Raw genomic sequence first — 26,095 nt, 5'->3', positions numbered from 1 at the left:
ATTTTTTAAATTTTAAATTAAAAATAAAAAATAAAAAAATTACATTAAATTGAATTATATATTTTAAATTTTTATAAAAATATAAATAATTATTTTATATTTAAAAAATATTAAAAATTATATTAAAATAATATATAAAATAAAATATTAAATTTAAAAAGAAGGCTGAACCAAACTCAAAAATTAAAAAAAAAAAAAAATCAAATTTACTAATCATTTCCCTGTTCCCATCCTCTAATTTTCGATAGCCGTGGACATGATCTTGCGCCAATTCTAATCGCGAAAACCTAGAATTCCTACAATCTCATAAACAATTCCTCAGTATGGCTCGAAATCCGTTTCCCTCGAAGTCGATGGCTTTCGTGTTCCAGCCTCTGATTCCGTTTCACTTACCCTCCATCGTGACCGTCTCAACCGAGAATCGTCTGAGGCCACTTGTTTAAGCACCGACAGCGTTCGCGTCATGGGAGGGTTTGAATTCGAGATGTACGAGGATTGAAAAAACGGTGTTGTGTGGCTCATCGGAAAGGACGGAAGGAGAATGGAGCATGGATTGTTATATGGCGGGGTGTTGTGCGGATGTGCCTGTGATATTGACCAAGACGATACTTGAGGAAGAAAGGGCAATGGATTGACTAGATACCGGAAATTGCAGGTAAAATTGGAATTGGTTTTAATGTCTTTACTTTTTTTTATTCTTATCATAAACCCATAATATAGATGTAGGTTCAAGCATGGTAGGAGATTGGCTGCGTTAAAAATGATGATTGTTTAAAAATCTTATGACAGAGCTTTAAAGGTTACTTATGGCCTTAGCATACAAAGACTGTCATTGCTTTTATAATTCTGCTGAGTTGAATTGCAATGCTTCTGGCATTGTGTTATCTATATATGATGGGAGGTTTATTTTGGTGTTAGAGACTAGGAGCCAGGGATATGTATGCAGATGTTTTTAGGGATATAATATTGTTGTTCTACCTGTTCTCTGATAAAGGATTGCAGTTGTCTGTGTTGGCATAATGATGATTCGATCCTTCATTTGTAACTCCAAGCCCTTGCGGCAGCTTATTCTCTGCTTGTTAAGCTAGCAGAGTGATTTAGGGTATTTGTCATCTGTTCTGATTAATCTGCTTCCTATAAACCAAATTTATCACCTATATTCACTTTTACGGGTTTTAAGGGGAAATTGTATTTTTTTGTTAAGTTCTGGAGGCATAACACCAACAGCTGCCTGTTATGACGACATGACGAAGTCATAAAAAATTTAGGATTACTGTTGCTTTCAGTTTCTTAGTTTCTGTTTATTCATAGATGCATTATAAAATTTGTTTCTTTACTGTAACTATGAGCTTCAAAATAATAAGGGGATACTGAAATGTGTTTGTTTAGTGTGTTCTGGCTGATTTCTAGAAGCTTCTGTGGGTTCTTTTTGCAATTCAATTTGTCTAGAATTGAATTTCTTGTCCTCACATGCAGTTCTTTTTGACTAAAGTAGAATAATTATTATGGTGGTGTGCAGAATACAGAAGCCGAACTTAAAGATTACGACTCTGATGGGAAAATTGGACACATTTACTACTCTGAAGATATGTACACCGGCGAGGATGGCCAACTTTCATGGATTAATGCTGGTGTTAGAGTTGGTGTTAGAATAGCCTCGGAATGTGCCTTGGGATTGGAGTTGGAGTTGGATTGCTAATGCGATCATATCAATCAACCATCCGGAATTTTAGGAGGAGGTTTTTCTAAGATAGATCCTTTCACCTGGCAGGGTGATGTTTTGTTTTAATTATAAAAGAAAAGGAAATCTTTCAGGATTTTGGTAGCTGTCCGAAGATAAGGATCAGGGGAAGTAAAAGTCTATTTGAATCAATTAAATTGATCGAAATAGAGTGAATTTGATTGAATCGATTCGATTTATTTAATTTTAATTATAATCAATTTTTTAAATTGTTAACTTAATTAATTCAATCGATTTTTAATTTTTAAAATTGATAATTGCACTGATCGAATTAATCGATTTTTTAATAATTAAAAATAAAAAAATTAAAATAAATATTTTTATTTTTTTTTTGTAAAATATTATTGAAATTATTAAATTTTTTAGTAATTTAGTTTGAATGATATTAGATTTTGAATTTTATTGAATTGAATTTGTGATTAAATAATTATTCATAATAAAAAAAATTGATTATTTAATTAAATTGATCAAATCAAATCGATTTTAATATGTTCGGTTATAATTAATTATTTAATAATATTCGATCGATTCGATTATTTATTAAATAAAAATCGATTAAATCAGTTATTGATTTTTTTAAATCGAATCAATCGAACCGATTATTTATTCACCTCTAATCAGGATTGCAAACCAGAAACTGTAAAAAAGCTTAAGATAGCAACTCAAACTTATAAATGCGAGCTCTGGTACGGTGGGTGGAAATTGTTTGCTTAGCGTGTTTAAGCTATGAATTGCTCTTAGAGAATATGCAATAGTACGTACCTTTTCTATCCACTCCATTGGCTTATTCGACCCTGAATTATGAATATACTGGTTCATATAAAAAGGAAGAAGAAAGGTTCGTACCGGCTCAGTGTTTGGACAAGAATGTACTGCCACTTTTAATTCTACATGACCTAGGTGATATAGACTTGTTCAGCAGTTGTTGTGATGCGAGTCTTGTAGAAAATTTTCATTGTATGGTCTGTGGAAAGATCATACGCTTGTTATTTTGGTAGGTAATGTAAAAGTCTTAAATATGTAATTTATTATAGTGGTACCCTGGTTCAAAACATTGATAATGAAAAAAAGTTTCAGTTATGTAATTCTATGTGGGTCGGCAGCTCTAAGCACTTTTGGTGAGTTCTTTGAAGACTGCAAATCGTTGGGGTATTGGCTACTAATTTGTACTAGTACAGCTTACATGTAAATGCCATGGACCGTCAAAAGGCTCATGTCATGTCATGCATTTCAAAAGTGTTGTAGGGCAGGGCCGGCCGCTAATTGCCAAAAAAATTGGGACATAACTGGAATTCAGAAATTCATAATGGCATCTCATTTCATTTCATCTTCTGTGAAGTCCGTTGAGTTGAGAACTAGGGGAACTCCTCCCGAAGCTGAGGAGCCACACCAAACTATAACAAAGCCGAGAAAGAGAACCACAACGATATCATCAGAATCTAACCATAAATTAGATTGATTTCTATTCAGTTTACATTACAAACCCCTCCAAGAAATTTTAGCCCTTCAAAATGCTCAAAATTACACCCATAAACCGAAACCAGTAACCACCGCCCAAAATCTTTTGCCCCTTACTCCTTTAGCAAATAGCGCAGGATCTGAGGATGAACACCTCCACCACAACGGCGTCGTCTAGACTGAAATCTTCTGACACAATGCCTCACCGTAACAACCCTACGCTTCTCCCTTTGGTCGTTTCCCTCAACTGCATCGAAGATTGTGTCCTCGAACAAGAATCCTTGGCGGGCGTCGCACTCGTTGAGCACGTTCCTCTCAGCGGCTTAGGCGACGGGAAGATCGAGGCTGCAGCGGCTGTCCTCCTCCACTCCCTTGCCTACCTCCCTCGGGCTGCCCAGCGTCGCATCCGTCCTTACCAGCTCATCCTCTGCCTTGGCTCCTCTGACCGCGCCGTCGACTCCGCCTTAGCCGCTGATCTTGGACTAAATCTTGTCCATGTCGATGCCTCGCGAGCTGAGGAGATCGCCGATACTGTCATGGCGTTGTTTCTTGGCTTGCTCCGTCGCACGCACTTGCTCTCTCGCCACACGCTTTCGGCTTCCGGCTGGCTCGGCTCGGTTCAGCCGCTTTGTCGGGGAATGAGGCGGTGCCCAGGACTAGTGTTGGGAATTGTTGGTAGATCTGCGTCGGCCCAGTCTCTGGCATCGAGAAGCTTAGCCTTCAAAATGAGTGTGCTTTATTTTGATGTTGTAGAGGTAAAAGGTTACAGAAAGCTTACCTCTTTTTTTCTTCACCAGTTGGACTTTTAACAACTATAAATCTGCTACATTGTTAAATGCTGTTGTTAAAGTGCTCATTTGCTATTGATCAAATAAATTTTGGTAATTAGGTGAAAAAATCTGGTAGCATTTTAGTGACTTTGTGTTAAAGCCTAACAATTTTGTGCTAGCTTGTTTATGGATTTAGGAAGAACTAATGCTTTTTGTGACAAGTGTTATAGAATTCTCATAGGGAGTGCTATTCAAAATGCACACTATCTGAAATAGTTTAAGCAAATTTTTATTGAACTATCAACTGTGAAAGAGTTGAGCACAATATAGCTGAATTGGTATATGCATTTTGAGCTGGATCTAAAGTTCTTAAAGTAATAGTCTCTTCTAACATGTTATTCAGTAAATTGAAAAAGAATAACAGATATATTGCAAATCGTATTTAAATTGAAAATGAGCTTCACTATGGTTTTAGTGGTATATATGCATGTTTCATGTTGTGTTCATGGTCTGTTAATTGGAAGGCACACCTTTTGGCTTTTATTAGTTAATAATATGTTGTAGCCTTTGATTCTGTTATATTATTTTTCTGTTGGAATAAATTTCCCCCTGAATCATGTTTTCCACAGGAAAATGGAAAAGTACGTAGGTCTTCCATAACATTCCCACCAGCCGCCCGTAGAATGGATACACTTAATGATTTACTAGCTGCAAGTGACCTTATATCACTTCATTGTGCTTTAACAAATGAAACTGTTCAGATTATCAATGCTGAATGTTTGCAGCATGTAAAACCTGGTACATTTGCTTCATGTTTTGAGATCCCTTTTGCATTTTCTTTAATTATGATTCTTTCTCTTTTTTTTTTTTTTGTCTAAATTTGTTTCTGTTCCGGGTTACTTCCATTCAGGGGCTTATCTTGTGAATACGGGCAGCAGCCAGCTCTTGGATGATTGTGCATTAAAGCAGCTTCTCATTGATGGCACATTAGCTGGTTGTGCCCTAGATGGAGCTGAAGGGCCACAGTGGATGGAAGCATGGGTATGATAAAATATCTTAGGCTATGAATTCAGGTGTTGCTGTGCTATGCTGTTTCTTTAGGAAGGTAGCGATTATCTTTAAAAATGTTTGTGCCTTCATGGAATTGGTTCATTTTCTGCTTTGAAACAGCTGAAAATTCTCTTGGTTTGTAGTCAGTTGACTGTGTTGAGGAAGTAGTTAATTGGCTGAGGACGTATATTACCATCTTATATTGTCTAACTAGATTATTGATGATGACGCTAGCTAATAAAATTATGATTTGCTTCAGGTGAAGGAGATGCCCAATGTATTGATACTTCCACGAAGTGCAGATTATAGTGAAGAAGTGTGGATGGAGATAAGGGAGAAGGCTATCTCTATGTTGCAAACATTCTTCTTTGATGGGGTTATTCCAAAGGATGCCATTTCTGATGAGGATGAGCAAGAAAGTGAAATAGTTGATGAAAAAGGACAGTTTAGCATGCAAGACAAAGAAGGTGCTTTGCAGGGTTCTTGTGGTGAACAATCGATTGATGATATTAAACTAAGTCCTGAAAGCTCCCTTAAAAAGGATACCAATCAATCTAAGGAGTCTCCTAATCAAAGTCAGGGTTCTAGTTTGTCTCATAATACTGCCATAAAATCAGATGGGAAACGCAGCAGATCAGGTAAAAAGGCCAAAAAGAGGCATGCCCGTCAAAGAAACTTACAAAAATCAGATGAACCCTTAATATTAGAGAAAGAAAGTACTTCGCAAATAGAAGATGACACTGCTATGAGTGGCACAGATCAAGCATTAAGTTCTGGTTCTCAATCTCCTGAAGACTCAAGAAGTAGGAAAACCCCTATAGAATTAATGCAGGTGTCAACTACTGTCCAGCTTCTTAAAACTGGCAAGAAACTAAGTGGACAGTCTGTTGATATGCTGAAGGATGGATATGTTATAGCTTTGTACTCAAGAGACCGTCCTGCACTCCACGTGTCCAGACAAAGAGTTAAAGGTGGTGGTTGGTTCCTAGACACCATGTCTAATGTAACCAAAAGAGATCCTGCAGCACAGTTCCTTGTTGTCTACAGAAGCAAGGTCTGTTGGCGGGAATTTTTGGCTTTTGCTGTTGTTCCTTACTTTCTTCCTTTGCTTTAAATTGTTATGGTGCATGGTTTGTATTTATTAACTATAGTTCTGGGCCTTTGGCTAAGCATTGTTGAAATTTTCATGCATGTTGTTCAGGACACGATTGGTCTGCGTTCTTTTGCTGCTGGTGGGAAATTGCTACAGGTAACTTTACATTTTTACAAGTTATAGTGTTTCTCTAAGCATGACTTCACTAAAATCTTGAACTATTAGCTCAAGAAACTTCACTATGAAGTGGTTCCATAAAGAAGTTGTAAAATAGTTGGTTAGAGCCTTTTATCTTTAATGGACCAGTGCAATTAACTTTTTTTTTTTAATTCTCTAATTTATAATGCTGTTGTTGGTTTATGTTTTCTTTGAATTAGAGCGAAAAAATCTCTCTTTCTCCCTGGGTAATTCATCTAACTTTGAAACTTCTTATGAGGGAGTAGTTATGATTTAGCTTATAATGAGAATAATGCAATTCCTATGACATCATCATCCCAGAAATGATGGCTTTATTTTTTTATCCCAAAAGAGCACTCTTGTTTTTGCTGCTGCAGTTCTCTTTAAATACGTTGAAGTTGCTAGATCAAAAGCTACAGCTTAGGTCAAGTAACAGATTTTCTGTTGCAATTTATCTAAAAAATTCTTGTATCTTTGAGGTATTAAATAAGAATGCTTCTAGAGACAGTTGGCGCATTAATAAATCTTTTTTCTCTTTTGTTCTAATTCATTTTAAGTTTGTGCTTTCTGATGAATTCAGGTTTTGATGTTCTGTCTTGTCATTGCAGATTAATAGAAGAATGGAATTTGTATTTGCTAGTCACAGCTTTGATGTTTGGGAGAGTTGGACACTGCAAGGTCCTTTGGAGGAATGTAGGCTGGTCAATTGTAGAAATCCTTCAGTAAGTTCTCATCATTTCTGTAATCCTCATCATTTTGTGCTATTAGCTACGTATTGGGTGACAATAATGAATCCTCCTGGATTTGAAGGTTTCAAGTTTTCAGAGGATTTTTGAAGGATTCTGGAAATGGGCTAACCTTTTGTATGCTAATTATATAGTATATGACCGCCCTAATCCATGGGATAGGCATTTCTCTCCGTAAATTGTTTCCCCTTGTTTCCTTTTCTCTGTTATCTTCTCTCTTTTTGATTTGCTTGCATTACTTAAAATGGCAGGCAGTTTTGGATGTACGCATAGAGATTCTGGCAGCTGTAGGGGAGGATGATGGGGTTACTCGCTGGCTCGATTAGGTTGTGAAGAGATTTAGGGGGCTATCTTTTTGTTGCCTACTTTTCTTTTTTCTTTTTTTTTTGTTTAATTCTTCTGAGTTTGTATTTGCCAATTGCCAGAACAGCATGTAAGCATTCTTTGATCTTCTGTTATCTCTTTTTTTTTTTATTTAATGGTTTGGGTCTTTGGAAGCATCCTCAGCTTTGTTCGCCTTTTCCAATTCTGGCTTTGTTGAGCCTAATGATGTAATGAATGTGCTTTACGCGAAAGGTTTCCATCTTTTCCCTCCAGAACAACTGCTTTTGCATTTATCAATCAATGCAATAGTTGCTTTGCATCTGAGTTTTTGCATTTTCGTTTGTCAAGATTTGAATTCGTGAATCGTCATCCTCCAATTTAAAACAAAACAACAAAAAAAGGTGGTTGGGTTTGGTATGTGGCAGGTTGGTTAGGTCAAAATCCCAAGACCCAAAGCCTCAGGCGTCTCACTCTAACCGTAATTATCAATGGGGGAGCCCAAAGCCGAAGGCCTAAATATGGACATGAGACGTGTGATCATGGTCCCCAATCTGAAGCGGTCAGAAAACCTTGGTTGACTTCGGTCTCGTTCCACACAATTTGTCAATGGCCCATGACTGACGTGACTTAATGCGAACCCCACCCCTCGTCCTCTAGGACAACATCTGCCCCAATACTCATCAGTTCGACTACGGTGCAATTATCCATGCTTTACATCAACGAAACCATTATTTACAGCATAAAGCACTCCTTTTCTGTTCTATATTTTTCTTCCTTTCCAAATTTATAATCACATCTCAAAACTTAGAGACTAATGAAAGAGAAGACCAATAACAGTAAATACCAAAAATCAAAGTTTTAAAATTTTCCTTTTTCTTTTTTTAATATTTAAAATTATTTTGAACATTAAATCATAATCGTTGAAACCAAATCTTCTTTGCTGATTTTGAAAGGACTGAATTCAAAGTTCAAACCTTATTGGCTGTAACGGGATCGATTAAGGTAAATTACACGAAGCGTTTACTTGTTACCGTCTAATTGGCTATGTTTAAAGGTAAATCCGCGTCGTAATCCATTGAGTATTTTATAAAATCCTGGTTGCTTCGGAGAATTCTAGGTGTAAGCTTTAAGAAAACATTAAAAAAAATCAGATATTATTTTTTTAAACAACGTGGAGGATAAGGTCTATTGCCTATGGTCTATGTGTCTAGAATTTTCATCTTCAATAACACAACTTGGTTTTTTTAGTTTGGTGTCTCCTATGAAGGGCGCAGCTGTAAAATAAAATAATGCATGACTGCTATAAGATAAGCTTTAAAAACCCAAAAAAAAAAAAGGTAATATGAAGAACAATTATAATTTGGACTATTAAATTTCCAAAAATATCATATTTTACTTTGTAATTTATTTTCATAAAATGGTATTTGTTTTACCTTTATAAATTCATTTGGTTTGGTTCAACCAATAAGAATAAAGTGAAAAAAATAAAATTTAAGAATTCAATTCACTGTCTTGTTTCATAACATTTTTTATATTTGGATAAAAGTGAAATAACATTTTTCATATCACATTGATTTACAGAAAAAAAAAAAAAAAACCCAATTAATTCTAAATTTTTTCTTTTTTTATCCAATAAAATTACATTTTACTTTTTAGTCAACATACCTAAATCCCAATTGTACGGTGACTTTCACAAATATCGGATAAGTTAAAAAAAAAAACTCCAGTAATTTAAGAAGAAAATACGAAGAACAATTATAATTTGAATCTTTAATTTCATGAAAAATCATCTACGATTTTTTTATTTATCTTAATTTTCTAAAATTATTAAGATAAATTAAAAAATGTAAAAAAATATAAGTGTCATTTTGACCAAATCCAAATACTAATAAATAAATTTATACCAAAAAAATAACAACAATAAATGATAAAGTTTTTTTTCTTTATTTTTCATAAAAATTAAATGATATTTAAAAGTAAAAATAAATTTCACTTTTCAGTAAAAAAGTAAAAATACCTAACTAGTTAAATCCAAGCTGTACGGGCAGTGCAAAGGCGGTAAAACCTGCCCCTGAGGCGGTGGAGAATCCTAACTGCCAACACTCAGTAAAACCATTTTATAAAACAAAATTTGCCACTTGTCCTACTCCATCTATATAATTGTTCAGATTTCTCCACGTGTACGGTCATCTCGGCACCTCCGTTAGGTAAAATCCATAGTTCTGATTTTCCTCTCCCCCCACCACAAAACAAAACTCATTCTCTCCCTTCGGTCTATATAAAATGCTCAATTGTCAAATCCTCACCACATCTCGTCTCTAGCATCTGTCTGACTTTCGAAAGAACGAATATCAAAAAGAAAACCAAAGCCAAAGACAGGAACAGAAATTAAAATCCAAAATTAGATTGTTTTCTCTTTTATTTACTGCCAATTACTGTTTGGGAATTTCAAGCTTATGGTGTCCGTGAACCCTACCCCGATTCAAGGGTTTTACTTTTTCGATCCCATGAATATGGGTCTTCCTGGTCTTAATTCTATGCCGCCTGCCAATACGGTGGCGTCGCCTCATCCTCCTCCTGCTGTTTCCTCCATGTCCACGTCCTGTGCTGGTAATACGATGGCCTATTCGGAGGATCCCAATAAGAAGATCCGGAAGCCTTACACTATTACCAAGTCTAGAGAGAGCTGGACTGAGCAGGAGCACGATAAGTTTCTAGAAGCTCTTCAATTGTCAGTAAAATTGTTAAATTTAATTTCTTTTTTTTCGTATAAAATTTAGGTTTTTTATTTGTTTGATTTTAGCTACTGTTTGGTTTGTTGGAAATTTGAATTGAGTGCAGTGACAGACAAAATCAATTCTTTTCCTGTTTTACTTTTTTAATTGGGATTAAACTGCAAATTAGGGTTTTAAATTTGGGGTTGTTAATTAATGGTGAATTTGTAATTATAATGCTTGCTTGTAATGTTTAGAGTTTATATGCTAGGTGTGCTGAAATATTTTGTGGGAAGGGAAAAAAGCTTCAAAATTTCGATTTCATTTCGACTGAGGTGATGTAATTCAAAGAAGATAATATACTTAGGTGATGTAAATTTTTTGTTAAAATTTGCTTTGGGGGGATTACATTTTGTTGGTACCTTTACCACTTTTATGCGTTTGCTTGTAATTTATTTAAATGATTTGGTTTTTGAGTAACTGGAATAAGATATTGATTTTAAGTTTTAATCCAAGTATGTGGGATTAAGTTAATTGAATGCATAAAATTTAAAGTAGCCCCCAAGGTATTTCTACATTGAGCAAGTCTGCTGTTTTACATTTTCAATGCACACTTTCTGGCTCATGGTGCTGATGTGTGTTTTTTATTCACCTTACTCATTTTAGATTTGATCGTGATTGGAAGAAGATTGAAGCATTTGTTGGGTCGAAGACAGTGATCCAGGTAATTTAAAAGATGTTATGAGATCTTTCACTACTACTAGGCTATATGTTGTTTTCAATGTGTTTTACTGAATACTTTAATGGATGCTTTTGGCAGATCCGTAGCCATGCACAGAAGTATTTCCTAAAGGTTCAGAAAAATGGGACAAGCGAACATGTACCTCCCCCTCGACCAAAAAGGAAAGCAGCTCATCCATACCCACAAAAGGCTCCCAAAAATGGTCAGTATAACCAACATTTTGATATCATCTGTATCTTTTTTTGTAATTCTTGATCTTGAATTGAAACTCAGTTACTCGTTCATCTGTTACAGCTTCTGTTGTACCCCAAGTTGCTGGACCATTTCAGTCTTCATCTGCCTTGCTTGAATCTGGTTATACGTACGGAATAGATTCATCATCAATGCTTGGAAATCCTGTTCCCACTGCAGCTTTGTCTTCTTGGGGTTACAACTCTGCACCGCCTGTCTCTGTACCTCAAGTGACTAAAGGTTTTAATTGTTTCTGCACTGCTTTTACCTCCTTTTTACTTCCTCTTAAGTCTTAAAAGTATACTAACATATGGATCATGTATGTTTTTAGATGAAGCAGTATTGGCTGGGCCAACTATTGTGCATAATTCTTGTTACAGTAGCAGTAATGAAAGCACTCCCAGAACTTGGTCATTTGGTGAAACAATTGACCAAGGAGATCACGGGAAGCAATCTAGAGGTTAGTATTTTATTTCTACTTTGAGCTTGATACTGGCATCATTGGACCATATTGCCGTGCATGCAATTTTTGAAAATAATGGCATCAATAATGCATTTTTACACGGCACCTTAATCAACTGCTATGGTGTACAGCCACTAGGGTTTTAACACCTGATGCTGATTACTGAATTAAGTGCTTGTTATCAAAAGATAATTCTGATTTGTTTGACATATTCACTTAACTTTACACTTGAAAAACTCAACATTGTTTACTTTTGTCTCATCTATTTGAGATTTGTTTATTATTACAATAAGATTCACATTTCGCCATTTGCAAGAAAATGATCATGTTGTCTCAGATGCTTACATGATGAATTCTAGCTTTCTCATGATAAAAAAAATCAACTTATTTGACTGTGGAAAGTGTTTGATCTTATTCTTCCCATGTTTTTGCTTTTTGTTGCTGTACAGTTTCTTGATGTTCTTACTTACTAGCTTATTCTATATTCTCTTGCTGCACTTTTTAGTTTTTTTCCACCCTTATTTACATCAAAAAAGATGGACATGTTGCTTGTGCACATTGAATTGCCTAGTTCAATCCAGCAAAAAGATTGAATGCGAATTATTCACTTGGTTTTGTTGTTGTCGGTCAAGCACTGGAGTATTAAGAATACCTGATAAAAAAATCTTCTTGATACTCATTTTTTCTGTCATCACATCCTGAAGTTTCCTTTGTCCCATTAGTGATAAGTCTGCTTTCTATTTGATGCAGTTATGCCAGATTTTGCTCAGGTGTACGGATTCATTGGCAGTATATTTGACCCCAGTGCAAGTGGGCACTTGCAGAAGTTGAAGCAGATGGACCCAATAAATTTGGAAACTGTATGTCACCCTAAATGATGTTAATAATCTACAGTTTTTTTTTTTTTTCAACTGGAATGTGTGTGGAGGAGATAGAGGTGTCAAATGCTCACTTTTTTAGCTTATGGTTCACTCAAGGTGCTTTATTTGCCTCTTTGCAGGTGGTGTTGTTGATGAGAAATCTCTCTGTCAATTTGACAAGCCCTGAGTTTGAGGATCATGTAAGTTCTTGTTCCTTGTTTTCAGCATGTTTTTATATTAATTGTTGGCTCTTATAAAGTATATGTTACTTTATGATTCAATTCTTAGGCCTAAAACAGTTTTTGATGGAGAAGTCTGCACATAATGAAACCACATTCAAGTTTGAATCTGAACTGATCACTCTATCTCCTTCCTTCATTTTAATGTTCTTGTATAAAATTCATCCTGTGATATTGTTTTAGAATTTTGCATATCTACGATGTTCTCTGCTTTGGAGGGTCTGCACTTTGGATAAATTCCAAAGGAGTTCAAGATTTATTAGATGTTTGTTTATTTTTACTATTTCCACTCTTTCGTTTATTTCATAGTAATTTATCATAACCGTCACTTATTTTTGATATATTATGATCATAAACCACCATCACTATCATCATTATCATCTTGAGTATTATTTGTGTCCCACTTCTTGGCTTCTCTTTCCTGTTCTGGCTTTAAGTTTTGATCTCTTGTCATGTACATGCTAAATAAATAATTATTATTTCTCTGCAAAAGAAAACTAAAACCGGTTAATGCCAAAAGATAAACACAACCTTTGGTCATCTAGTCAAAATATATATATTTCTTTACTAACTAGTAATAAAATCATTGCAGAGAAGGTTGCTTTCAACATATGAGGCAGAGTCTGAGTGTGTTAAACTTGGTAGTTCGTACAATGACATTCACACTCATAAATCAGCTAGTGCTGTTCCAACAGCATAATAGGTACTTCAGTGTTTCGGAAACAGTGCATGCCCTCATCGTTTTCTTGTCAGCTTATTGCTCATTCCAAAGCATGTTTGCCAGGTTGCAGGAAAAAGATACAGCAGGTTAACTTGCTAACAAGATGTAGCAGTCAGATGTGTATGTATGTATATATGTATGTATGTGCAGTGTTGATATGATCTTGCCGGGACCTGGCAGCCTATAGCATAACTTGTCAATATACTTGATGTCTTTTTTTGTGCCTTGTGTATATCTTACAAAAATAGTCTGTTAGAGGCTACCATGTATAGAGCTTTGAGTGCTCTCTGAATTTTTCACTGTATATTCTGTAAGAATTGCTTTCTGGGGTTTTGATACAGAAATGAAGTTAGGGTTTGCATTACTGTATCGATCATTCTCTTATTGGCTCCATTGTCTATTCTCTGCATTCTATAACACCCTTCAATCTGCTTCTATATCCATGTAATTCTTTTTGCTGGTTCAAGTTAACTAATTGGAACACGTTGCTGTATATTAAATCGATTATGAGCAGAGCTGAAGGGCTGTAATATTAAATCTGGCCTTCCAATGTTCGAATTCAAGGTTTTACTTTTGCAGACAGGAATTTCACATGGTCTAATTTCATGTTTTATAGTAAGTAACTTTCTAGTACCTTACCTGTATATCCATTTCTTTGTTGTTTTTTGAACACTGAAGAAGTTAGAAAGAGATTTTGGAACTTAAATTCTTTTACGTGCAGATCATTAGTCGGAGAATTCAGATCATAGCTAAACTGATTAGTTTCAAGTTCAAAATTATCATGGTGGAGTCCAGCCAAATGGTAACAGACTCGAGCTTCCCCATGATTTGTGAAAAGGTGTTGGACTCTTTTAAAGAAATTGATCACTGGTTAGATTCAAGCGATAGGGTACGTGAAAGTACCAACTGGTTTCTTGTATTCTGTCTGGGTTTTTCTTTCTCAAAAGTATATTATAATGTAAATAACAGGCATCATTTCTTCTTAGATACAATAACTCTAAAAGGGGTTACAAATTGGGAAGTAGGCTTCAATTCAAACTAGGCCAAGTGCTTGAAGATAATAGGATCATTTTTGTCTCTTGCCAGAAATTATCTGGTGACCAAATTCTTCAGTCCGCTTCTTGTTTGTCTTTATATCAGACTTTAACACGTGATTCAATTGCTCAACAAACAATGTTATTTAAGTGTTGGTATCCCAAAAGTTCCGCACTCTTCCCAAACAAGTGATTTATTGTTTACCCTTTGGCCCCTTCAACGTTAAGAGAAAAAAAAAAAGGGCAATTGCAACCAAAAGCCAGTTTCATGTATAATGATTTTAATTCCACTGACTGACCCAAAGCAATCCCTCCTGAATTAAGAACAAACTTTATCCTCAATTCACCGGGTAGCAAGTCTGAGCAAAAGACACTCAATACATTGCGATACGACAAATCTACAACCAAAAGCCATTATCTATACCGAAAACCCATGTCTAGCTCATGACCATGCATCCCTTGACTGTGGCCAGCTGCACCGAACGGGTAAATCTGCTTTGAGTTTGACCTGAGTTCCATCTCAATAAGCCTTTGCAATGCCTCTGGATGAGGGCTCCCGCTGCCAACGTCATGACCTGAAGAACAAACAAAAAATGTTAATATTATTGGCATATGAAACGTGAAACATAATTATTACAGTAACAGTAGTTCACTTGCAGGATAACCATTTAGATCTTGATTGAATACTAAGAGATGCAGCAACATGAGAGCATGAAAAAGTCCCTCTAGCATTTCAATCTTCCAGCCATATAGGGGTATAAAATAAGCGTTTCGCAATGATTGCAACAAGTTTTGGCATGGGCATTATCATACTTCTTAAATTACCTCAAGCCAACAAAACAGTCCATTACATCGATTGTAGGCATTTCCAAGAATGAAATACAGTGAGCAGGCTTCACAAAGCTGAAATTGGTAAGGATGAGAAAGAAATAAGATATATATTAAGTACTTTACCTGGAGGCACTCCAAGACCAGCAAAGTTGGGCTGGGGCTGCTGGTGACCATGTCCAAACGGAAAGCCATGCATTGAATTCACTTCCTGAATGAAACCAGTCACCTGATTATTTGAATGAGACAGTGGTACACCCCCCGGAAATCCACGTTGCAAGTGGGTTGGAGGGAAGTTTCCGGGCATAGGCATTTGTTGTAACATAGGATGATGCATTGAAGGATCAAATCCACTTAGTCCACTGCTAGGGTGATGGAAAGGAGGGCGAAGCATGCTTGCAGGAAATTGATGATTTGATGGGGTATCATGATGGATGATGCCTTCTCGAGCCATGAACTTAACCTGGGAATTGATGTTAGAAGGATGAGAATCTAATGAATGAATCAAAGGACCTCCATGATTCAATCGAGGATGAAGCTGTGGAGAAGATGGCCGGAAATTTTGGTTATGAAATGGAATATCCGGCTCCCTAATATCATAGGGACCATGAAGAAAAGGTGGAGCTTCTTCCCCTTGTATAACAGGTCTGTGATCCCGGAAGACAGTCTTCAAAGCTGCTAGTTTCTCAGCAACATCGGTCGGTGTCTCTTGGGAGGGCAATAGCTCTGCTTTTACATTACCAGCCATGAAGTTCGGGAGTTTCACAGGATTACCGACGCCAATCAAACTATCCTCTTCAGGAAGCCGAATTTTAGGGGATCCGTCAAAACCACCAAGTTTAGACCCTAATTCAGCTCGGAGATGAGATGAATCCACTGCAGATCGAGCATCATTATAGCCTAACAAATGCTCTTCAATGTCATCAGATTTAATCTGCTCACTTTGAGTAAATGGTAAAATATTTGTTTCAAACTTAGTCCTGTTTGACCCAATGTGAACTGTTGAAGGAAGAAAACTATCATCTGTGATATGAAGGGGAATCCTGTTAGATTCCAATACATCACTTGCAGAATTTAGGCACCTCTGAACAGAAGCTGGTGCTCCAACTGATTGTAGTTCCTTCATGAAAGCACTTCCAAAAAGTGCTTCAAGAGTTAGACTCTTCCCTGAACTGGAAACATTTTCTGCACTCACCTCTATTGAATCACGAGGTGCAGAGTCAACACTTGCTGTTTCATTATTTTGTACTCTTTCTGAAGACCTGATGTCTAGATTGGCAGATGATATTATATTTTTCATACTTGTTTTATTCTGTAACAAGAAAAGGAGGTGCTGGGATGCATGATCATTGAGATTAACTTCTTGCTTCTCACTTTCAGCACCAAGAATTTTCCAGCCTTCAACAGCAGGAGGCAACATTGGATCATTTTCAGTGCTTTCTGACAGAATTGACTTTTCAAGATCCTCACATGTGAGGACAGCTGGAACTGCTGTTGGTTTATTAACATCATTAACATTCCATGATTGCTCAGAGTTTACAATTCCAGGAGATGTCAAATTTGATAAAACATTCCTGTCTGCAAATTCAGAGACTTGGAATGGAAAGTTTGATGCTACATGCTTGGTAGCTATCTTATCAGAAACATAACCACCCTTTTCACCACCCTGAATTAATGAGAGCAAGTCTTTTGGCCTGCCAGCGGAGAGATCATCTATTGGTTTCTTGTCTGCAATGACAAGATGAAAAGAAGAATATCAGCTCATATTTTATTACTTGAGACCTAAGCAAATTCACTTAAAGCCAGATTAGTTGTTATAAATGCCAACAAACCTTCATCAAGAAACAAATGAACAAACTTAGAAGAATGGGAAGTGTCAGGGGCCCAAGTCTCATCTGCTTTGCTGTCATTAGGCTGAAGAAAGAACAAGAGATATTAAAAGATGTTAAAATATTTTATCAGGGAAAATTGAATGTGAAAAGATTAAATAAAATATCTAAATAAATCACACATAAATAAGATATACAGTTCATTGAACAAACTAGTTTTAATTACATTAAGGAAGTAGAAATGATCATTTGACTAAAGTCATTCAGCATAGGTGTCTTCTATGTGTGTGTGTGCAACCTCTCTAAAATCAAAATAATACCTCAGTGAAATAAGCGGAGCCTCCTCCGTTTGGTGTTAAAGCACTGCCAAAAAGCTTGTCTAGAATTGAAGTTGAACTATCCCGGTTGGTTTCAGTCAAAATTTTATCTGCTAGCAGCTTCTTGGAATCAAATTCTGTAACTTCACTTTTCCCTGGGGCTGCAAAGGCTTCTGAGAAACTAGAACTCTTGTATATTTGAGAATTCATGCTAATTGCCTCATTAGATTTATCTAAAGCTGATGAGAAATTCAGAGCCTTCCCACTCTTACTATTGGCTGAGAGACGAATGTTTGTATCTCCAAGCTGCTGCTCACTCGAAGTTTCTTCTGCATACTTTTTAGACTGTTTGCCTGCAAGGTCATCAGAAGTCCCATTCAACAGAAAGCTGCCTTTGGCCTCTGAAAGGCTGTCCTCAATTTCAGAACTCCCAACCTACAGAAGCATAACGGAAGAAATATCACTAATCAAGTATAACAGCAAAGAACATGTGTGACAAACAAGAAACTCAACATCGATCAGTATATTTGAAACATGCTTTTTCCTAATAGCATCAGCTTTGAGTTACAAAATATATGCAAAGTACAACTACCGAGAGAAAACCACATGCAAGCAACAATCACCCGCTAAGAATACCCCATCTTTCAGCATTCCAAACAGAAGAATAACATATTAGCCAAAAAATAACGGAAGAATAACATATTACTTTAAAGCAGTGCTCAATGCAACCTTCATAAAATCTATAGTTCCAATAAGTGACTTTCAAAGAGATACCATTCATTAATGTCTCAGTAACTAATTGCAATCCAAGATCATGTGAAGGCAAAAAGTAGGTAAACTTGTGAACTGATGATTGACACTTCCAATCAAATTACATACCAAAAGGTATAAACGACATTATAAGGGTTGTTTTAAATTCTGAAAACAAATGTAATAGTTACCTGTGAAGAGTCAGAGTGCAATGAAGTTTTGGTTCCAGAATTTTGTTCCAAAATTGTGCTCGCAAAACCAGGTGGTACAAGAGGTCTGGATGCAGGGGTTTGTGAGGGAAGAGAAGATTTTTCGGAATCAATATTTGACGCTGGCATAGGTTCATCTGATTCCTTGTTTTTATTTGGATGTCCTTTATCATCTTTGGAGTCCACTAGCAATTCTGAAATATCGAAGTCATCTTTACGCCTTTCTGGATTAATCTTCTTCTCCTGGAATGCTTTCTGTTGATCCTTCCTCCATGACTCAAATGAAGCTAAAAGGGAAAGTCATCATGCTTTAGCTTTGATTTATAGATAACAAAATCAGAGTAGAGGAAGAAGATAATACACAAACAAAATAAACAACAATCAGCAGACAGTCTTCTAGAACAGATAACCTACCTCTTCTCTTTCTTTCCTCTTCTGCTCTATCTTCACTAGTGCACTCATTGGAACCAAATGTTTCATCATTATACGAGTCATTTGTTTCCCTCCTTGAATGAGGTACAGCCTGAAAAAAATCAGCAACACATAAATGACATCTATTAAAACAGTATTTCAATAGTCAGTGCATCATTTTGCAATCATGGTAGATATAATTTTAGCACAATATTGAATATGCATTTCTACATTAAAATGAATATAACTGCTATCTTGGTACTGGTCCAATTTTGTCTGCAAATGACCAATAAAAGCAAACGAGTACCTTATAAGGGCGGGGTGGATGGTATGGCTCATTACTCCTATTTAGATGGTATTGATCATTAGCTCGATACTTTGGAGTTGCTGTCCCTGCTGCATATCCAGATGATCGAGGAAAAGAACCACTCCCCAGAAGCCCATCATGCTCGGGACCTTGCCAAGACCGCTGGGATTGATTACTATAGCGTCTTCCAGAATCTGCATATCAATAGAGTCATTCAATTTACAACATAATACAATTTGTCAGTTGCTGTACACAACACATAAATGAAGTAGATAAAAGCCCCAAGGACAAACTTACTGAACATCCTCGAGGCAATGAAGTGAATTACCACATGTATTAACAGAAAGTACTATGAATAAAGCAGTCCATGTGAGCAGAAAACATAAATCAAACTATTGATAGAATAAAAGAATCATAAACATTACCTGAGTCCCAATCAGAATGGGAATCGCTGTCTCTATCACTCCTTCCACTAGAGCGACTGTCCCACCGTCCACTAATTCCCCGAGAATAGTTACCTGAATCCCCTCTTGTAGGTGGTGATGAACCATATTCATTACGCCTATAAGCCGTCAAGGGGCCAGGAATTCTTTGCCGATCTTGTGATGTATCCTCGAATTCACTGCTCCAACCATAAAATAATACAATGAATACCAAAAGAACAGGGTTGACTTTTTCATCTTCATGATTTTACAAAATACGTAATCCATGACCATCAAAAAGAGAATCTCACCTCAAAATTGATTGATTGAATCCTGGGGGTAACTTCTTGCAAACATCCAGTTTACTCAATGACAGCAAAAGGTCTCTGGTATATGAAATCCTCAATTTCCTGAATCATTAAAAAAACAAATCGGTTATCAGCGTCAATCAACCATAAACACAACCAAAGCATTAAAATAAATAATTATTCAGATGAAAGAAGTGATTACTTTTGAGATTCCTTGCTGGTATCCGCTGGCTGATGTAATGAATGTTGTTCTTCATTTTCTAAGCTCATTTCTGCAAAAATTTAAAGACGAATATATACCAAATACTCTTTAACTCTAGCTGCTCCCACGAAATTCACTATTCAATAACTAAAAATCTTGAATCTGATAAGCAATTCCCATTTAGCTTATCACCATCCAATTTCTTCAATGTTTCCTAATCACAGCTTAACTATCATTAATTACCAAATCTAAAGCTAATTCAAAACGCCCCCAGCTACTATAAATGAAGATAAAGCAAATATTAGGCTATTCCATTCTTTGATCCAAAAAAATATACAATAAAACCCTAAACACTAACCAAATATTACAATATTACGCCGCCCAAAGCTTCTCTATCGGAATTGCCTAAACCAAACACGATCCTTTTTTTGGAGCTGGGACCAAACGCATATTTACACAAAACTAAGCAGATTCGAGAGCTAAATCATTCCAAATATCGAATCAACGAAAGCCCCTAATTAAGATCGAAATGAGATAAATTTCTAGGTTTTCTGCGCTAAGCTAAGGTACTTCATACAAAATCAACCTAGGTTTCGTTCTTATAGGAAAATAAAATTGAAAACGAGCTACCTGGATCGAAGGAAGTGAGGAGGGGGAGAGAGAGTAGAGAGAGAAAGTTAGGGTTTCGATCTGTAATTTTTTTTTTAGCGTTTTTTTTCAATCAACCGACGGGAGAGAAAGAGAAAGCAACTTGCGTGTTTTTTTTTTTTTGTTGGAGAGAGGAAGTTTTGAAAGAGACTGGCATTGGCTGTCTCTCTCTCTCTCACTCTCTCTCTCTTTACTGTTGACTGTTGCGGATTGACGTGCTTCACCTTTCACTTCGCTAAACAAACAAAAAAAAAACTAATTTTTTAAAGAAAATTTAGAAAATTTCAACTAATCCAACGAGAAATTTATCTCTCGTATTCTACACGCTCGAATTTCACTGGGATCTCCTCTCCTACAGATTTTAGTTACTTGTAGTAATTTTCTTAAGGCGCGTGGGAAGATAAAACTTTTTTGGTGAATAAGATAAAATAAAAATTAAAACAGTAAAAAATTTTAAAAAAACGGGTCCCGTATATTTCTGATACTTGATAATATCAAAGACGGGAATGCCGTTTATCTCTATTGTCAGTAACCAAACAATAAATTAAACTAAAATCACTTTGTTTCGCTGTTGGTAAAATCTTGGTAGTTGGCCGTATTAATCCGTATTTATATATATTTTAAAGAATTTGTAGTTTAAAAATATAAATTTATTATAAATATTAAGATTTAAATAATTTAATAATAATTAATAATGCATAAAATTTATCCGTAATTATCTCTGCTTATTTTTTATTAGCTGAAGTTTTTGGATCTGTTTTTTTATAAAAAAATTTCTTTATGAAAAAATTAAATAAAAAATTATTTCATTTCATAATCAGAATAAATCTAAATTTTAATGAAAAATTATCTACATTTTGTCTACCTATAAAACTAATGACAACATAAATCGGATTTAAGCTGTAATAACAAAATATAATATTTTTACTAACTCACCTTAAAAAAATTTTATCTTTTGGTCTCTATTGATGGGATGGTAGCAAAATCCTTTACCGTCAGTCCTCAACAGTTATCATAATTCAATTATCTCGAGAGATTAGAGTCAAAGGATTACTTATTGAACCATAAACATTGGCAATGACGAAAGGAAAATCTTTGGCATTAATGATATAAATTGTATTTAAATTAAAATAAAATATTTAATAAAATATTTAAATTATAAATTTAGTATTTAATATGATATTTACCTCAAATATTATTAGTTATAAATGATAACATATGATATATAAATAAATTTTTAAATATTGTATTAATTAATAAATTTATAATTTAAATATTATATTATAAATTTTTAAATTTTAAATATTATATTAAATATTTTATTATAATTTAAAAATTATTTGTAACATTAATCTAAATCTTTATTATGATGTATATGGTGAGATAAATATTATTTTTTTATTATAAAAAATTTCGAAATATATATTTTAAATTAGTGAGAGCTTTAGCTTTTTTTCTTTCTTTTATTGTTTCTCCAACATTTTTAAGATGCGAAGATATGAAAATTTTAAATACAATATAATAATATAATATTAAAATAATAAGATTTAAAATTTTAATAAAAATCATAAATAAATTTAATAAAATAAAAAATTATATTTTATATTTTTTATATTTATACATATTTAATTTTTATATAAAATATAATATAAATACATAAATTATTAATATTTTATATTAAATAAATACATAAATTATCAAATCTTGTGATATAAAAAATGCAACATCGTTTTTAATACATACAAAATAAAACCAAACATTTATATCGAGTTTCTAATAGTCTTGTATTCAATTACACTCTAATGACCATCATACAGATTTCAAAATTTAATATATATATATATATGTATATAATTATTTTTTATTTTTAAATTGCAATTTTTTATAAAAATAGTTTTATTATATAATTTTTGCTTAGAAATTTATTATATCATTTAAGCATAATCAAAAGACGTTAAATTTCTCTCTTTTTACAAGGGTGCCTTATGAATCGAATACGGTTTGCTATTATTATTACACAGTGGCATCTGTTGGTGCACGCTTTTTGATGGCAAAGCCTGTGGTAATGAGAGCCGAGAATCCCATAGCTCCTGATCTGTCCTCCGACCGTTCCGTCTTCCGCGGTGGCTCCTCCTCCTCACCTATCCGCCGTCGTGATCTCGTCTTCGTCGTCAACCCCAGAGGTTTTTATTCCGTTTTCTCTGTCTTTTTACTGTTTTTGTTTGTTTTCCGAGAAAATGTTTTCCCTCCCGAATTCTTACGCTTGTTTGCATTGTGAATTTGAAGCAGGTGCTAATGGGAGAACCGGTAAAGAGTGGAAGAAAATGCTCCCATATCTTCAATCTCGCCTCGGTAGTGATTGTAACGTGAGTTATCTTTTTCCTTTTTTCGATTAATTATTGCTCATCGGCCTTTTCTTCTTAGATGCCGTTTGGTATTAATTCCTTTTTCTTCTTTTGACGATGTCTTTTAGCACTCAGATGAGAGTTCAAACTGTGTTCTGTTTTTTTTTTTTGGGTGAAATTTCCAGCATCTGTTCCAAATCTCTACAGATATGATTTGCTTAAACCAAGTTAGCTTATCATTTGAAATTAATGAGAATATTTTGTGTATGTTGTGGCAGATATGCGAATCTTTGACTTCGGGTCCTTCACATGCAATTGACATAACTAGGGAGGTAGGAATAAGGGCCTCTTTTACATTTTTTTTTTCAATTCTGACAACGAGATTGAACTTGGTTTAGGTTGCCTATGGAAGAGTTTGTGTTAAGAGTTGCTCTATATATTTGTAAGTTAAGGGATAATGGTTTGCAGGCTATAAGGGAGGGTGCTGATGCTGTGATTGCAGTTGGAGGTGATGGAACTCTTCATGAGGTGCAGATTTTTTTTTTTATTATTTTAGTGTATATGATCAAATATGTTTGATATAGCATCCATGATCTTGTAGTATCATCTATTTTTCTTCCCTTTTTTTTTTTTTTTTGCATACTTTCTTTAGAAGAGCATGTGATAAATTGACATCTTTTTTGGATTGTGATAAGCAGGTAGTTAACGGGTTCTTTTGGGATGGGAAACCTGTTGCTAATCAGAATAAAGAGGCTGCTCGTTCAACTGCTCTTGGAGTAAGAATTCCCATTAAGCTCTCTTTTCCCTCTTTCTTTTTGTAAGGATTGTTGTTAGGCTCTGATGAATGATAATCTTGAATTTTTGTATTTCTTGCTCTTTTATCTTCACTTGCAAGCTAGTAATCTTTTTGGATCACTTTTTCTTTTTTTTTTTTCGCATTTCCCCATGGAAAATATAACAACATTTTCCCTTCTTGCAGCTCATTCCCTTGGGGACTGGGGCAGATTTCGCCCGAACATTGGGATGGTTAGTTTGTGCTAATCCAGTCTAGATTAATTTGCTATAAGCTTTTATGATATTATTGCTTTGTCTGAAGTATTTATTGTTCTATTTTTCTCAGGAAAAATGATCCTTGTGAAGCCGTAGAACACATTGCTAGAGGTATTTACATGCCCTTTCTGGATCCTTTTTCCCCTTGTGTTAATTTTTAGTAAATACAAACTGGAGACACTTTTTTCTTTTTTTATGATTTGCTGATGCTGCTGTTTTGTAGGGGTGAGATCACGAATCGATGTTGGTGTCATTAGCAGAGAAGGGGAAGGATCTCATTATTTCATAAATGTTGCTGATATCCATCTGTAAGGTTAACTTGGTCATTTTTAGAATTAAGCCTTGATAAAACATAAGTTCATTTTACTAGCCTCACTGCTGTCTTTTGTGGAATTTTGCAGGAGTGCAAAGGCCGGTTATTATGCTTCAATCTACAAGAAATTTGGAAACTTGTGCTATGTTATTGGTGCTTTGCAAGCCTTTATTGGGCACCGTAACCAGGACCTCAGAATCAAGGTCAGCATTTTTAGGGATCTGAAAAGTAACAGTTCCACTTCTAAAAGTTTTTTTTTTTTATTTTATCTTCGGATCCATTAGGCTATGTTGTACCCTTTATCATGCTTATTTTCTCATGACAGCTTTAAGAGTTTTGACTTCATAAAATTAATTTTACATACAGGTGAACGAGGGTGAGTGGCAAACATATTCTCAAGTGACAACCCTCTGTATTGGAAATGCAAAGTACTTTGGCGGTGGCATGAAAATTACACCAAATGCTGATCTTTGCAGTGGAAGTTTTGAGGTGGAATAGTTTTTCCATTCATCTCACTGTGATTTCTAGTATTTATTAATTCTGGGGTGCTATGATTGTTTGTTTAAGTTTTGTTTTATACTTTGCAGGCTGTCATTCTTCAGGGCTTCAAGTGGTATGACTTCATTCTAAAACTGCACAAGCTATACAAGGGGACACATTTGTCATTGAAAAATGTGACCTCAAGAAAGTAGGCACCATTCCTTACTGCATTATTTTAGTGCCCTTTCCCTTTTGTTGGTATTTTGTCTTCATTCCTTATTTAGGTGGCTTCTCTTTCAAATGAGCAATTGTTCATAATCTTTACTCTAGAATGAGATAGTCTCTAACATACTTTTGTCATGTTGGATTTATTCTGCTCCTAAACTCTTAGGCACCATTCTGGTTAGATGGTTTTACCCTCAAATATACTGGAGTTGCAAAAGATTTAAATACTAGATCAAGGTCTTAATTGCTAAGATGATAGGAGCAAAGAAGCTCAAGGCATTGATGGTCCAAAACCCTTCTTGTCCTCAAACCTTTGCAGGGCATTTAAAGCTTCCTGCAGCCATCCATTATGTTTTATTTCCATGAATTATTGTGTTACTAAAAGTAGGATTTTATATCATCTGTTGAATTTGAACTGGAGCTTGATGACATTTAGTTTTTTAGCTGACAAATGTTAAGAGATGTTATTCAATGTAGTTGCATACCATTGAAGCTATTTTCTCTTGTTGCAGTGTATATACAATCGAAGTAGATGACGTTTCAAGCAGTGGCAGCATTTTCATTCAGTCTGATGGGGAACATTTAGGATTTCTTCCAAGGAAGTTGTCTATTCTACCTGCTGCTATTGAGATGATATGCTGACATGAACCCTGGAAAAACTGCTTTTTTTCATCCAATGCAATCCATGTATCAATTGACTCTAAAATTATGCATCTCCATTTACAAAGTTGAGTAAGACAAAGTAAACGATGCTATCAAACGTACAAGCGGGGAGACATGGAACAGAATACAGATTGACAATGATAGATATGAGTCATGAGTGGCTCCCTTTTTTTAAAATTTTTTATTATGCTTATGTTCAGTAAATTTTGAGACAAGCATCATCACACACCGATGCTGGGGACTTGTTTTTCATTTGTGTCGTATAATTGGTTGTCTTGTCAATCTCTATAAGCTCGGGACATTACCTTTCTTTACATTGAAGTGCATGATTTCAAGTTTTTCGACTTAGGTGTCATGAGTCCTCATGGCCGGCTGTGTAAGTACCAACGCCAGTGGCCAGCCCGTGGAGTTAAAGCCTAAATACG

At 35.2% G+C, this 26,095-nt stretch overlaps 4 protein-coding genes and 1 pseudogene across 10 annotated transcripts; 4 read left to right on the top strand and 1 right to left on the bottom strand.

Moving 5' to 3' along the window:
* The first annotated feature begins 310 nt into the window (after positions 1–310).
* On the top strand, positions 311–1,817 carry LOC149512083 (uncharacterized protein At1g01500 pseudogene; annotated as a pseudogene). The gene is made up of 2 exons (XR_016332364.1): positions 311–655; positions 1,520–1,817. The product of XR_016332364.1 is annotated as an uncharacterized protein At1g01500 pseudogene (transcript).
* A 1,257-nt stretch (positions 1,818–3,074) lies between these two features.
* On the top strand, positions 3,075–7,678 carry LOC111313896 (C-terminal binding protein AN-like). The gene is made up of 7 exons (XM_022914763.2): positions 3,075–3,954; positions 4,599–4,767; positions 4,880–5,010; positions 5,279–6,073; positions 6,221–6,268; positions 6,898–7,011; positions 7,287–7,678. Exons 1-7 carry the CDS (start codon positions 3,346–3,348, stop codon positions 7,359–7,361), a joined length of 1,941 nt encoding a protein of 646 aa, XP_022770498.1. The 5' UTR covers positions 3,075–3,345; the 3' UTR covers positions 7,362–7,678.
* A 1,922-nt stretch (positions 7,679–9,600) lies between these two features.
* Positions 9,601–14,530, top strand: LOC111313894 (protein REVEILLE 3-like). Of its 6 annotated transcripts, none has more exons than XR_002693070.2 (10): positions 9,601–10,090; positions 10,740–10,797; positions 10,894–11,017; positions 11,110–11,286; positions 11,378–11,506; positions 12,260–12,369; positions 12,510–12,569; positions 13,201–13,311; positions 13,844–13,944; positions 14,051–14,214. XR_002693070.2 is itself a non-coding variant. In XM_022914760.2 (9 exons), exons 1-8 carry the CDS (start codon positions 9,816–9,818, stop codon positions 13,306–13,308), a joined length of 1,041 nt encoding a protein of 346 aa, XP_022770495.1. In that variant the 5' UTR covers positions 9,601–9,815; the 3' UTR covers positions 13,309–13,311; positions 13,393–13,698. The 6 variants fall into 6 exon arrangements, 3 of the variants coding, with proteins under 3 accessions (XP_022770495.1, XP_022770494.1, XP_022770496.1); XR_002693073.2 differs by lacking the exon at positions 13,201–13,311 and adding an exon at positions 12,658–12,709; XR_002693072.2 differs by lacking the exon at positions 13,201–13,311 and having other exon boundaries at positions 14,051–14,530.
* An 80-nt stretch (positions 14,531–14,610) lies between these two features.
* Positions 14,611–20,707, bottom strand: LOC111313893 (uncharacterized). Its single transcript, XM_022914758.2, has 11 exons — positions 20,577–20,707; positions 19,947–20,016; positions 19,748–19,846; positions 19,440–19,636; positions 19,015–19,208; positions 18,711–18,819; positions 18,279–18,583; positions 17,341–17,772; positions 17,024–17,105; positions 15,318–16,919; positions 14,611–14,938 (listed from the first exon to the last, which is right to left on the bottom strand). The coding sequence occupies exons 2-11, from the start codon at positions 20,012–20,014 to the stop codon at positions 14,778–14,780; spliced, it is 3,249 nt and encodes a 1,082-aa protein (XP_022770493.2). The 5' UTR covers positions 20,015–20,016; positions 20,577–20,707; the 3' UTR covers positions 14,611–14,777.
* Positions 20,708–22,515: 1,808 nt separating this feature from the next.
* Positions 22,516–25,984, top strand: LCBK2 (Diacylglycerol kinase family protein). The gene is made up of 12 exons (XM_022914755.2): positions 22,516–22,777; positions 22,884–22,960; positions 23,218–23,271; positions 23,408–23,467; positions 23,638–23,715; positions 23,919–23,965; positions 24,060–24,100; positions 24,213–24,297; positions 24,391–24,505; positions 24,669–24,791; positions 24,890–24,990; positions 25,520–25,984. The coding sequence occupies exons 1-12, from the start codon at positions 22,642–22,644 to the stop codon at positions 25,647–25,649; spliced, it is 1,047 nt and encodes a 348-aa protein (XP_022770490.2). The 5' UTR covers positions 22,516–22,641; the 3' UTR covers positions 25,650–25,984.
* Positions 25,985–26,095: the final 111 nt, after the last annotated feature.

Source organism: Durio zibethinus, chromosome 23 (assembly GCF_047325235.1).
Source record: "Durio zibethinus cultivar Kanyao isolate XHJ-2024 chromosome 23, ASM4732523v1, whole genome shotgun sequence".
NCBI lineage: Eukaryota > Viridiplantae > Streptophyta > Magnoliopsida > Malvales > Malvaceae > Durio > Durio zibethinus.
This window is presented reverse-complemented; position numbering and strand designations above follow the sequence as displayed.

Bases quoted from the DNA above. Each gene is read 5' to 3' on its own strand.
- LOC111313896 (XM_022914763.2), top strand. From the start codon at position 3,346: ATGAACACCTCCACCACAACGGCGTCGTCTAGACTGAAATCTTCTGAC. The intron at 5,011-5,278 runs GTATGATAAAAT...GATTTGCTTCAG, and splicing joins CACAGTGGATGGAAGCATGG to GTGAAGGAGATGCCCAATGT. The intron at 6,269-6,897 runs GTAACTTTACAT...TTGTCATTGCAG, and splicing joins CTGGTGGGAAATTGCTACAG to ATTAATAGAAGAATGGAATT.
- LOC111313894 (XM_022914760.2), top strand. From the start codon at position 9,816: ATGGTGTCCGTGAACCCTACCCCGATTCAAGGGTTTTACTTTTTCGAT. The intron at 10,798-10,893 runs GTAATTTAAAAG...TGCTTTTGGCAG, and splicing joins GGTCGAAGACAGTGATCCAG to ATCCGTAGCCATGCACAGAA. The intron at 11,018-11,109 runs GTCAGTATAACC...CATCTGTTACAG, and splicing joins ACAAAAGGCTCCCAAAAATG to CTTCTGTTGTACCCCAAGTT.
- LOC111313893 (XM_022914758.2), bottom strand. From the start codon at position 20,014: ATGAGCTTAGAAAATGAAGAACAACATTCATTACATCAGCCAGCGGAT. The intron at 19,847-19,946 runs GTAATCACTTCT...TTAATGATTCAG, and splicing joins ACCAGCAAGGAATCTCAAAA to GAAATTGAGGATTTCATATA. The intron at 18,820-19,014 runs GTACTCGTTTGC...GATTTTTTTCAG, and splicing joins ATCCACCCCGCCCTTATAAG to GCTGTACCTCATTCAAGGAG.
- LCBK2 (XM_022914755.2), top strand. From the start codon at position 22,642: ATGGCAAAGCCTGTGGTAATGAGAGCCGAGAATCCCATAGCTCCTGAT. The intron at 23,468-23,637 runs GTGCAGATTTTT...TGTGATAAGCAG, and splicing joins GTGATGGAACTCTTCATGAG to GTAGTTAACGGGTTCTTTTG. The intron at 24,792-24,889 runs GTGGAATAGTTT...TATACTTTGCAG, and splicing joins TTTGCAGTGGAAGTTTTGAG to GCTGTCATTCTTCAGGGCTT.